General features: G+C 42.7%; 1 protein-coding gene across 3 annotated transcripts in view; it reads left to right on the forward strand.

Annotated features, from left to right (window-relative positions):
• matcap2 (microtubule associated tyrosine carboxypeptidase 2) overlaps positions 1–12,478 on the forward strand; it is a 58,028-nt gene that overhangs the window by 22,800 nt on the left and 22,750 nt on the right. For all 3 annotated transcript variants that reach the window (XM_062958107.1, XM_062958106.1, XM_003222326.4), the window contains 3 exons: positions 969–1,657; positions 8,028–8,171; positions 8,944–9,076. In XM_062958107.1, coding sequence (XP_062814177.1) covers positions 969–1,657; positions 8,028–8,171; positions 8,944–9,076 — 966 coding nt within the window. The remainder of the gene's footprint in view (positions 1–968; positions 1,658–8,027; positions 8,172–8,943; positions 9,077–12,478) is intronic.

Genomic DNA, 12,478 nt, shown 5'->3' on the forward strand with positions numbered 1-12,478 from the left:
CAACATCTTTGCAGACAACCAATTCTTTCACACCAGAAGCGACTTGCAGTTTTTTAAGTCACTCCTGACACCAAAACAAAAACAAAACAAAACTTTCCTAGGTTTGTCACTGTTCCCCTTCAAAGTTCTGATCTTCTGAATTCTTGATTGTCCTCATCCATTTTAATAAAAAGTGGAGTTACAAAAATATTTTAAGCTGGTTTGATGTCTACTAATGTACAAGGTCTTTAAAGTAGTGTTGGAGCAAAAGTGAATTTTATGAGGAGTTTTGTGAATGGGGAAAATAGATGGGAGGAGAGAGAGAGAAAAGAGCGAAGAATGAAGGAATTGGGTATAGATAAGCATTGCTGAGCACGAGGACAGAGGTTTGGGTGAGAGGTAAAAAGAGAGATCAAATTGGCCTGACAGAGAAGAGAGGAGGGAAAAATGCACCAAAGATGGTTTAGAAAAAGATTGTTTTGTTTTGGAACAAAGAGGGACAAGATGTTTAGGAACAAGAGAGATACAAGGACGCTGAATTGAAGGATAAAGCTGAGAGGGAAAAATACAGAAAGGAAAGAGAGGAAAAAGGAACTTTTATTATATGTATGCGTGTTTGCATCAATCTGAGACTATAAAATCCATGATGCAGGAACAGTCAAACATGGCACCATCTTGGCACTTTCTTGGCTTGATTTGATTATAACCACCCCTTAGTTCTTCAGCAGAATTTAACTATTGTATTTTAATCTCCTCGTTTCTAGTCTCTAATTAGGAATAGGGACTAGAACTATTTGGGCACTGAACCTCAACAGTACATATAAATAAGAGGCAGCGTATGTATTTTCGAAGGCTTTCATGGTCGGAATCACTGGGTTGCTGTGAGTTTTCCGGGCTGTATGGCCATGTTCCATAAGCATTTTCCTCAGAGGTTGTGAGGTATGAGGGGCAGCATATTTACTCATTGTATTTTTCTTTATTTCATACAGAAAAACTCCACTGGCCTCAGCAAGAGCTTTCCAAGAAAACAGTATTGAGTCCTGAAGAACACCAGTCAATCCTTAAAAATGAAAACAACAGCACTCAGCACATATCCCGGCCTCGAATTCTTAAGGACACATTCACCACAGGGACTAGTAGTTATAATGTCATCTTGCAGAGCAAAGAGGAGAAAAAGCACCTTTTCCAGAAGCATCCATCAACTTGCTACAAAAGACTGCGGAAATCCACAAAACCAATTAGTGGTTCCCGGAGCAATGAACGTCACAAGGCCCCTGTGCCTTTATTCAGAAATGGGTGGTGTTGCCTCAATAAACAGGCTTCTCTTTTTATCACCAGCCCAGTACCTAGCAGTGTCAAGTTAACGCACAGCATTTCTGTGGCAGGAAGCAGCATAGGATTGCAAAGTCAAGCCAAAACCAAGGCGAAAAGGCATTCCTTCACCAACCTGACGAAGCCAAAGCCGTTGCAGATGTCCAAAAGCTGTTTAAAAGAAGGAGACCCAGCTGGAAGGAAGTTCTGTATTCTCACTGCCATCAAGCCTTCCAATGTGGAGAGGGAGAAGATGAAGTTTTTCAGTTCAGATTTTATCTACAACCCCCAGTTTGAGTATGCAAGTTCTACTCTGTCAAATGTGCTAGCAAAGTACAGTCAAGCATCTAACAGATTTCTGAAGCAGGTAAAGGTAGTTTTGCCATGTATACTACTTGGACATCTCTTGCCATGCCTCCCAGTACCTTTTTTTTCTGTTTTTTCTTCTTGAGTTTGGATCTATTGTCTTTGAACCTATCTCCTTTCAATCTGCTTGCTACCTCCAACCCCAAATTAGCATTTATCTTATTGATCATCACATACCTTGAAAACTTTGCACTCAGCTATGTACCTAAAGTCATCTTTGGTGCAGAGGTATTCCTCTAGTTTTCCCATTTCTCTTTTCTATCACACCTAAGTTGCCTATTTCTAATCCTATTCGTTCTCTGTAGAAGATAGAGGAAATAAAAGGAGGGATATTATAGGCCTGCAGAACCTGTGGCCCTCAAGGTGTTTTGGGCTTCAGCTTCCAGAACTCCTGACCATTCAGTATAGATAATCATTGACCATTGGCCAAGCTGGCCAGGGCTTCTGGGAGTTAGAGTCCCAAAACAATTGCATTTGAGCCTGAAGAATTTCCCTCCTGTCTGGTGGCAGAAAGATGAACCCTCAGTAAGCCTAGGAAGTTTTGTTCAAAGATCCAAATATGAGAACTAGTATATGACTCCTAACAGTCCTCTGAAGAATCCTGGCAACTATAGTCCAAAAAGTAACTTTACCATCTCTATTTTCCTCTAATCTCTGCTTGCAGAGTGCATACACAGAGTGTTCTGCCATTTCAATCTCCTGCAAGCATTTCTTCTATCTAAATGGAAAAGGGGGACATTGTTTGAAAACACTGGCTTTGGGCTAGATAGAACACTCAGCAGGAATAGTGGCATATCATATTAAAAGTGGCAGAAAACCCAATACATAAAACCAATCATTCCTTGTGTTTTCTTGCTCACAGTTGTGATTGAATGACATGAATTGCATCTGCACTATGTAATTAATGCACATTGACACCACTTTAACTTCCATTGTTTTGAGTCTTAGAAGTAAGAATGGTTTCCATTGAAGGGCTTTTGTTCACATGAATTATATAATACACTTGGATTTGGGGTAATTGAAAGCTAGCACAGGAAAAACAGCAATATGCTTTAAATGTGCATTCAGAGTATATATCTCTCCCCCCTACCCTGTCTGGTTACTTTTGATCAATTCTTTTTAATGGTTGAAATCAACATTTTAGGTTAGAGGACAAAAAGAGAAATAAATGGGCCATTTTCATACCAGGTTTTAAAAATATTTTAAAATGATAGTACATTGTGCTACTTATGAAGTTACAACAGTCTAATTAATATGTAAAATATAGTATTGATGTCAGTTTGAGGCATGAGCATGTTGCAATTGGCCAGTTTGATTTGCATTGAATAGCATTGCAGCTTAAAGCCTGGCTGCTTCCTGTCTGGGGAAACCTTTGTTGGGAGGTCTTAACTGGCCCTGATTGTTTCTTGTCTGGATTTCCTCTGTCTTCAGTCAGGCCAGTTAACACCTCCCAACAAAGGATTCCCCCAGGCAGGAAGCAGCCAGGCTTTGAAGCTGCAAGGCTATTCAGTGCTAATCAAGCTGGCCAGTTGCAACATTCACACTTGCCTCAAGCAGACAAGAGCTCTTTCTCCCACCCTGAACATTCCACAGATATATAAACCCCACTTGTCTAGTTTCCAACAGACCTCACAACCTCTGAGGATGCCTGTCATAGATGCGGGTGAAATGTCAGGAGAGAATGCTTCTGGAACATGGCCCTATAGCCAGGAAAACTTACAGCAACCCAGTGATTCTGGCCGTGAAAGCTTTCAACAACACATAGGATTGATGATGCAAAGGAATTAGAGAAAGAAACAATATGGTTTTTGCTTGCCCTGCAGTCACAGTGAATACACTAACATGCATTGATTTGTGGTTGCTGCCTAATTAACCTTGGAGACTTCTACATAATGTATTTTGTTCATTTAGGCAGTGGGCTGAGTTTGTGATTGTCACAGAGACGGGTAGAAAGCAAGCTTGGGCGTGCTGTGATCAATTATTGTTTAGCTATTGACATATTTCCAGGTTCAAGGTCTGTAGTCCTGTGATTTCTAAGCCACAACTGTCATAGGTGTGGACCCAGTTTTAGGCACACATGCCCCCGGGTTGGGGAAAGTTGTAGAAAGCAGCTTGTCTTGTTTCTAATCCCCATAGTTAGAAATTAGATGTGATTAGAGTTTCAGCTTTCAATCAACATACGTGTTCCTGTTTCAGTGGAAGGATAGGTATGATTAGATTGGCAACCTTCAAGTGAGAGCTTTGGTCTTGCATTAGTTGACTTTGTCATTCGCTTCAATGGAAAGAACAGATCCACAAATGCCATTCTCCACTGAAGTGAATGGGAAGGCTTTTCTTCATAGAGGACTTTGAAGTGGGGCCTCATAGCCAGTTTGAGGTGGAGCCACCAACTCTACAGTTAGCAGGTCCTTACTTCTACTGCATCTTCTGCTGCATAGGCTGCTACACAGTAGTAAGGGCCACACTCAATCTTCACAGCAAGATACATAATGGGAGCCTTCTTTTCAAGCAGAATCTTGCCTTTGTGTACCTTATCATAAAGATCGAATCTGGCAAATCCAGACAAGGTGGGAGAAGATTTTACAGACCATATAGTACTCAATTGTTTTCTAGGTAGACCAGTGAATTCCCATATTCCACACAGACAGCAGCAAACTTTAAAAGATTTCCTCACAAAGCTGGTACAATCAGAATAGATGTGGTGTTAAACAGATCTGCTTCTGTGATGTCTGCCTTGGCATAAGCTATTAAGATTTCATGAGATGCCAGTGGAAATCATGCTTCTAGTTCCTCTGACTTGGAAAACAAACCCCCAGCTGCTTTTGTTTTCTCTCTTATGCTTTCCCCTTGCCCTTTGGTGCTCTAAAACAAAAAGGACATGGAGTGACGAAAAGGATTATGCGAGAAGATAAAATATTAAAGAGAACAGCCTGTTTAAATGAACCAAGTGATAGTTCAGAAGAAACCAGATCTGTGTGATGAGTAATGGCTGACTAATACGCTCACTATGGAAACTGAAATGCTGTCATTCTGAATTATTTAGTGCACATTTTCCACCTCTACACTAGACAACATATTTTCTTTTAAGTTTCTAGAGTCTAGGCCACACTTCAAAGTCCTTCTTTACAAAGGATAGTCCTTTTTAAAAAAATTGTGGTTCAGCCAGATGAAGATAAGGGGATTGGGGTTTCAGAGCCTGGGAGAGTGATAGAAGGTTCTTTAGATGAGGAGAAGGAGGGGATTTCAGAGCAAGATTCTGTTTCTGAGACTGTTTGAAAGTGGAACTGTTTTGGAGTCCGGGAGACAGGGAGAAGACCTTTCACCCATAAGGAGCTTAGCAACTCTTGATAAAGACCTGACAGACCAAGATATCTTGTCCGAGGGAACAGGTGGGTTAGACAGGGATACCAGGCTGCATCTGAGTGGGAAAATCATTAGGTGCAGGAAATCCAAAAGAATCCATGAGAAAGAAGTGCAGAGAAAGGAACCTCAAGGTCAAAGAAATGCTTTCATGTTTTGCAGCCCTTAAATCAGAGAGCGTCTCGTTGAGATTTTAGTTCAGGCAACACTGCTGAATAGTAAGGATATTTTACTTCCTGGGAGTTTTGATTCATGTTTTAAGAAGTTCTTACAGCCTTGGTTTTTCTTGATTCATGTTCATCTTTTGATTCTTGTTTTACTTGAATTATGCTCATGTTATGATTCTTGTTTTCCTGTTTTCCATTTGGATTATTTGGATTATTGCCTTTGAAGTGTTTTCACAAAAATAAGATACTGTCTTATATTTATTTTTCCTTAAGAAGACACACTATGGCTTATTTTCAAGAGATGTCTTATTTTTATTAAGTACTAGCTTGGGGACCCGGCGATGCCCGGGTCATTTGAGAATGGTATTATTTGTCTTTTAATGTTATGTATTCTGTTTGGAGTGGGTAAACTACAATTCCTAGAATTGTGTGGTGCAGTACTCTGTGGATGGGGGTGAACTACTGCAATTTCCAGATTCCTGGGGTAATTGTCCCGAAATATCTATCAGTATTCACAGCAGGCAATATTCAGTCTTTGTGCCAAGTTCGGTCTGTGTGCCAAGTCTAGATTCGTCATTGGCTGGGTTCAGTGGTCTTTGGATGGAGGTGAACTACAACTCCTAAAATCAAGGCCCCTTCCCACAAATACCTGCAGTATGTTCAGTAGGTCATGAGGCTTCTCTGTGTGAAGTGTGCTCCTAGTGCATTGTCAGTGGGGGTCATAGAATCATAGAATCATAGAATCATAGAATAGTAGAGTTGGAAGAGACCTCATGGGCCATCTAGTCCAACCCCCTGCCAAGAAGCAGGAAATCGCATTCAAAGCACCCCCGACAGATGGCCATCCACCTCTGTTTAAAAGCCTCCAAAGAAGGAGCCTCCACCACAGTCCAGGGGAGAGAGTTCCACTGCCGAACAGCCCTCACTGTGAGGAAGTTCTTCCTAATGTTCAGGTGGAATCTCCTTTCCTGTAGTTTGAAGCCATTGTTCCGTGTCCTAGTCTGCAGGGCAGCAGAAAACAAGCTTGCTCCCTCCTCCCTATGGCTTCCCCTCACATATTTGTACATGGCTATCATGTCTCCTCTCAGCCTTCTCTTCTGCAGGCTAAACATGCCCAGTTCTTTAAGCCTCTCCTCATAGGGCTTGTTCTCCAGACCTTTGATCATTTTAGTTGCCCTCCTCTGGACGCTCTCCAGCTTGTCAACATCTCCCTTCAACTGTGGTGCCCAGAATTGGACACAGTATTCCAGGTGTGGTCTGACCAAGGCAGAGTAGAGGGGGAGCATGACTTCTCTGGATCTAGACGCTATTCCCCTATTGATGCAGGCCAAAATCCCGTTGGCTTTCTTAGCAGCCGCATCACATTGCTGGCTCATGTTTAGCTTGTTGTCCACAAGGACTCCAAGATCTTTTTCACATGTACTGCTGTCTAGCCAGGTGTCCCCCATTCTGTATCTTTGATTTCCATTTTTTCTGCCGAAGTGAAGTATCTTGCATTTGTCCCTGTTGAACTTCATTTTGTTAGTTTCGGCCCATCTCTCTAGTCTGTCAAGATCGTTTTGAATTCTGCTCCTTTCTTCTGGAGTGTTGGCTATCCCTCCCAGTTTGGTGTCATCTGCAAACTTGATGATCGTGCCTTCTAACCCTTCGTCTAAGTCATTAATAAAGATGTTGAACAGAACCGGGCCCAGGACAGAACCCTGTGGCACTCCACTCGTGACTTCTTTCCAAGATGAAGACGACGCATTGGTGAGCACCCTTTGGGTTCGTTCGCTTAGCCAATTACAGATCCACCTAACCGTAGTTTTGTCTAGCCCACATTTTACTAGTTTGTTTGCCAGAAGGTTGTGAGGGACTTTGTCGAAGGCCTTACTGAAATCCAGGTACGCTACATCTACGGCATTCCCTGTATCGACCCAACTCGTAACTCTGTCGAAAAAAGAGATCAGATTAGTCTGGTCAGTGTTTATCTGGTTCCAGGTGAACTATAACTCCCTTTTCCCCAAACATGTCCAATATGTTGTATTGGTTATGGGGGCTCTGTGTGCCAAATGTGATGCTCATTCATTGCAAGTGAACTATAAATCCTAGTACCTACTACTCCTGAACTTCCAGTCCAGTTCCCCTCCAAACCCACCAGTAGTCAAATCTGTAGGTGAACTATAACTCCTGTATATTCCCCAGTAGGAGTGACAGTGCTCTGACTTGATGCAGGGTGAACTACAACTTCCACCATGTGGAGTCAATCCCTAAACTCCTCCAGTAAGTTTAGTTGCAGGTCAGTTCTGCTCTGTTTGTTCTGCAGAGAGATTGGAAAGGGAAGGGCAGTGGGCGGGGCCATGCAAATTCCACAGCAATGGAGAACCCTGGGATGCCTGCCTGTGGTGGAAGAAAAAGCAAAATCTAGGAGGAAATTGTCCCCAAATGAAAGCATTCCTTGGGTGGTGGGCTGTAGTGTTTGGGAAGGACATTGGCAGGGGTTGGGCTGCATTTTTATGGCACTCGCTGTAACGACAATGTCAGTGGAAAAGAGTGACTTGCTAGATTTTTAACCCTGGGAAGTATAGTCTGTTTGTGGAGGCTGGAGGCTGTCTGTGTGAGCAGACATCCGTGCCACATACACACATATGGGTTTTCACATTTATTATGGATTTAGATATAGATATAGATATAGATAGATAGATTAGATTTAGATAGATAGATAGATAGATTAGATTTAGATTAGATAGATTAGATTAGATGGATTATTGTAGTTCATTGGCAGAAACAAGAACCATGACCTCCAATTGGAAGTTGTAGACTGTTTAACTTCTTATATCTCCTATGCTTTTATTGCTTGTACAGGCCATCAATATTATGGAACTGACTTTGGAAAAATATGGAAGCTATGAAAATTTTGAGCAAGCTACTGGAGGAAGCCTGCTGCCCAGAAGTCGTATCTGGAATCATGTCCGGAAATATATGGTGAAAGAAGGCTGCCTCGGCGAGGTTGGACTACTGATTGGAACATCTCAGGCTATAGCAGCAAAGCTTCCTATACATTCCCCATTACATCCTTTAATACATCTTAACATTGATTGCTAATAGGAAAACACTTCTCTTGCTGCAGATGTCAAGTAGCATTTCAAAAAAGTTGTGGTCATGACACATTTGGGTCCTTTTTAGAATAGTGGTTCTCAACCTGGAGTCCCCAGATGTTTTTGGCCCACAACTCCCAGAAATCCCAGCCAGTTTACCAGCTGTTAGGATTTCTGGGAGTTGAAGGTCAAAAACTTCTGGGGACCCTAGGCTGAGAACAACAGCTTTAAAAGAAGGCCCTATTTAGTGTTTTCATGCTGGGACATGACAGAATAGGGATAATAAATGGGAGAAATGTTTGATAGTAGCATGCTTGAGCAAGGGATGGACTGAGATAGATGTTATAGCCTGGGACATTTTAAAACTAGTGTATAGCATTCCTACGAATTTCAGTTTACATATGAGTAGAATGCATACCAGGGCCTTCTTGCTTGATGGCTTGAGAAGCGATATGAAAAAAATCTACTGTATAGCCTACTGCAAAGTAGTTTGGAAATGCTTAATGTGTGGTTTGGGCAGCATGCTTCTGTCCTATAGGAACATAAGAAAGGAAGTTTGAGACAATTCCCACATGAAAAATGAAATAGAGGAAATGAAATATTTGAGGGAGGAGATAAGTAGCAAGTATACAGAAATGAGAATGTCTAAACCTTTAAAATCTCACATCTCTGTCTTTCTTCAGATTGCAGTTCATCTCTCTGAAGACTTGCTTTCTCGGGCCTCAATGACAGTGGTGAATGGCCGCCCTACTCTTACTATCAATGTTTCCACTGCACGAGAGCATTGGTTGGAAGGAATGCTGAGGCATGAAATAGGTACCCAAATAATGTGACTGCCTATTCTACAGGGTGTTTCAAAATGAGGGGCCCAGTTTCAAAGCAGTTTGTGTCACGATGACAACATGCCACATTTACACAAAAAGTTACAAAAATGTTTAATGAGTTATTGTTATCAAATTGTTTTAACCATTTTGAGCCAGAATCAAATCTAAAAAATAATTCTGCAAATGGAGGATATCTCCTTAGCCCTTATGTTGTGGGGGTCTGCCATCTTGTAAATGACTGAGGCTAGGGGGCATTTGTGTGCTGGGAGAGTCATCAAACAGTAATAATTGGAAATTCTATGCCCTACTCTTTCATATGGTAAAAGTTTCATTCATGGGCAGTTATGATCGCAGAGATACAGCGATTGGAAATTGGGTCCATAATTTTAAATCATTCTGTATATTAATATAAAATATTATTAATTATGTGCCATACTAACAAAGGTGCAGTTGGATATTGTGTTCTCTGATAGAATATGTGTGACATGCCAAGATTCGGGATGCTGCCCATGTGTCCTAAGGAGGAAGCAAGTTCTTTAGCTTGGGAAACTGGAACCTGTAGCTGGCATTTAAGGAAGCATTTTCGCAAATGAGAGCCTGTGGCTACATATCAATAAGAAGGTAGTAGAAACGCACAGGCCTGGATTTTAAGTTAATTTCAGGACCAAGCTGGGACTCCCTTGTGGCCGAATAGGTGTTGTAATAGGTATTTCAAAGCTTCTTATGAGATCAAGCTATGCTGGTATAAGAAAGAAGCAGATAGGGCTAGAATGGCAAGAGACAAGATTGCAGAAAATAAGCTCTCCTGTTGCCATTATAATAAATTAATCTTCTCATATCACAATCTTGTGTTTGTTTCATAAGGAAGGCTTGTGGGCCAAGTAGTCAAACCAAATGCTATACCAGTGGTTTAGTGCCAATGCATCACTCCGACTGTTTTAATTCCTTCTCCTGCTTCAAAGGAGGATCCAACATTTGAAATAAACCTGTTGAGGGAATAATATTGGGAAAAGATTTTCAGGAGGTAATAAGTAAGTGCAAAAAAGCTACGTTAACATAGAATCATAGAATCATAGAATAGTAGAGTTGGAAGAGACCACATGGGCCATCCAGTCCAACCCCCTGCTAAGAAGCAGGAAATCGCATTCAAAGCACCCCCGACAGATGGCCATCCAGCCTCTGCTTAAAAGCCTCCAAAGAAGGAGCCTCCACCACGGCCCCGGGGAGAGAGTTCCACTGTCGAACAGCTCTCACAGTGAGGAAGTTCTTCCTGATGTTCAAGTGGAATCTCCTTTCCTGTAGTTTGAAGCCATTGTTCCGTGTCCTAGTCTGCAGGGCAGCAGAAAACAAGCTTGCTCCCTCCTCCCTTTGACTTCCCTTCACGTATTTGTACATGGCTATCATGTCTCCTCTCAGCCTTCTCTTCTGCAGGCTAAACATGCCCAGATCTTTAAGCCGCTCCTCATAGGGCTTGTTCTCCAGACCCTTAATCATTTTAGTCATAGAATCATAGAATCATAGAATAGTAGAGTTGGAAGAGACCACATGGGCCATCTAGTCCAACCCCCTGCTAAGAAGCAGGAAATCGCATTCAAAGCACCCCCGACAGATGGCCATCCAGCCTCTGCTTAAAAGCCTCCAAGGAAGGAGCCTCCACCACGGCCCCGGGGAGAGAGTTCCACTGTCGAACAGCTCTCACAGTGAGGAAGTTCTTCCTGATGTTCAGGTGGAATCTCCTTTCCTGTAGTTTGAAGCCATTGTTCCATGTCCTAGTCTGCAGGGCAGCAGAAAACAAGCTTGCTCCCTCTTCCCTATGACTTCCCTTCACATATTTGTACATGGCTATCATGTCTCCTCTCAGCCTTCTCTTCTGCAGGCTAAACATGCCCAGCTCTTTAAGCCGCTCCTCATAGGGCTTGTTCTCCAGACCCTTAATCATTTTAGTCGCCCTCCTCTGGACGTTTTCCAGCTTGTCAACATCTCCCTTCAACTGTGGTGCCCAAAATTGGACACAGTATTCCAGGTGTGGTCTGACCAAGGCAGAATAGAGGGGGAGCATAACTTCCCTGGATCTAGACGCTATTCCCCTATTGATGCAGGCCAGAATCCCATTGGCTTTTTTAGCAGCCGCATCACATTGTTGGCTCATGTTTAACTTGTTGTCCACGAGGACTCCAAGGTCTTTTTCGCACACACTGCTGTCAAGCCAGGCGTCCCCCATTCTGTATCTTTGATTTCCATTTTTTCTGCCGAAGTGAAGTATCTTGCATTTGTCCCTGTTGAACTTCATTTTGTTAGTTTCGGCCCATCTCTCTAGTCTGTCAAGATCGTTTTGAATTCTGCTCCTGTCTTCTGGAGTGTTAGCTATCCCAGTTTTTTGTCGTCTGCAAACTTGATGATCGTGCCTTCTAACCCTTCGTCTAAGTCGTTAATAAAGATGTTGAACAGAACCGGGCCCAGGACGGAGCCCTGCGGCACTTCACTTGTCACTTCTTTCCATGATGAAGACGACGCATTGGTGAGCACCCTTTGGGTTCGTTCGCTTAGCCAATTACAGATCCACCTAACCGTAGTTTTGTCTAGCCCACATTTTACTAGTTTGTTTGCCAGAAGGTCGTGGGGGACTTTGTCGAAGGCCTTACTGAAATCCAGGTACGCTACATCCACGGCATTCCCTGTATCGACCCAACTCGTAACTCTATCGAAAAAAGAGATCAGATTAGTCTGGCATGACTTGTTTTTGGTAAATCCGTGTTGACTATTAGCAATGACCGCATTTGTTTCTAAGTGTTCGCAGACCACTTCCTTAATGATCTTTTCCAGAATTTTGCCTGGCATTGATGTGAGGCTGACCGGACAGTAATTGTTTGGGTCGTTCTTTTTTCCCTTCTTGAAGATAGGGACCACATTCGCCCTCCTCCAATCTGCTGGGACTTCTCCCGTTCTCCAAGAACTCTCGAAGATAATTGCCAGTGGTTCTGAAATAACTTCCGCTAGTTCCTTCAGTACTCTTGGATGTAGCTGGTCTGGCCCTGGGGACTTGAATTCGTTTAGAGTGGCCAGGTGTTCCTGGGCAACTTGTTTCCCTATTTGGGGTTGGATTTCCCCCAATCCTTCGTCCATTCCATGTTGCTGAGGTTGAAGATGGCTTTCTTTTTGTGAGAAGACCGAGGCAAAGAAGGCATTAAGTAGTTCTGCCTTTTCCCTGTCCCCTGTCGCCATCACCCCATCTTCTCCTTGCAATGGCCCTATCGCCTCCTTTTTCTTCCTTTTTCTACCAACGTAAGCAAAAAAGCCTTTTTTGTTGTTTTTTATGTCCCTGGCAAGCCTGAGCTCATTTTGCGCTTTAGCCTTGTGAACCTTTTCCCTACAGGTGTTGGCTATACGTTTGAAT

The sequence above is a fragment of the Anolis carolinensis genome, chromosome 6 (assembly GCF_035594765.1).
Source record: "Anolis carolinensis isolate JA03-04 chromosome 6, rAnoCar3.1.pri, whole genome shotgun sequence".
Classification (NCBI taxonomy): domain Eukaryota; kingdom Metazoa; phylum Chordata; class Lepidosauria; order Squamata; family Dactyloidae; genus Anolis; species Anolis carolinensis.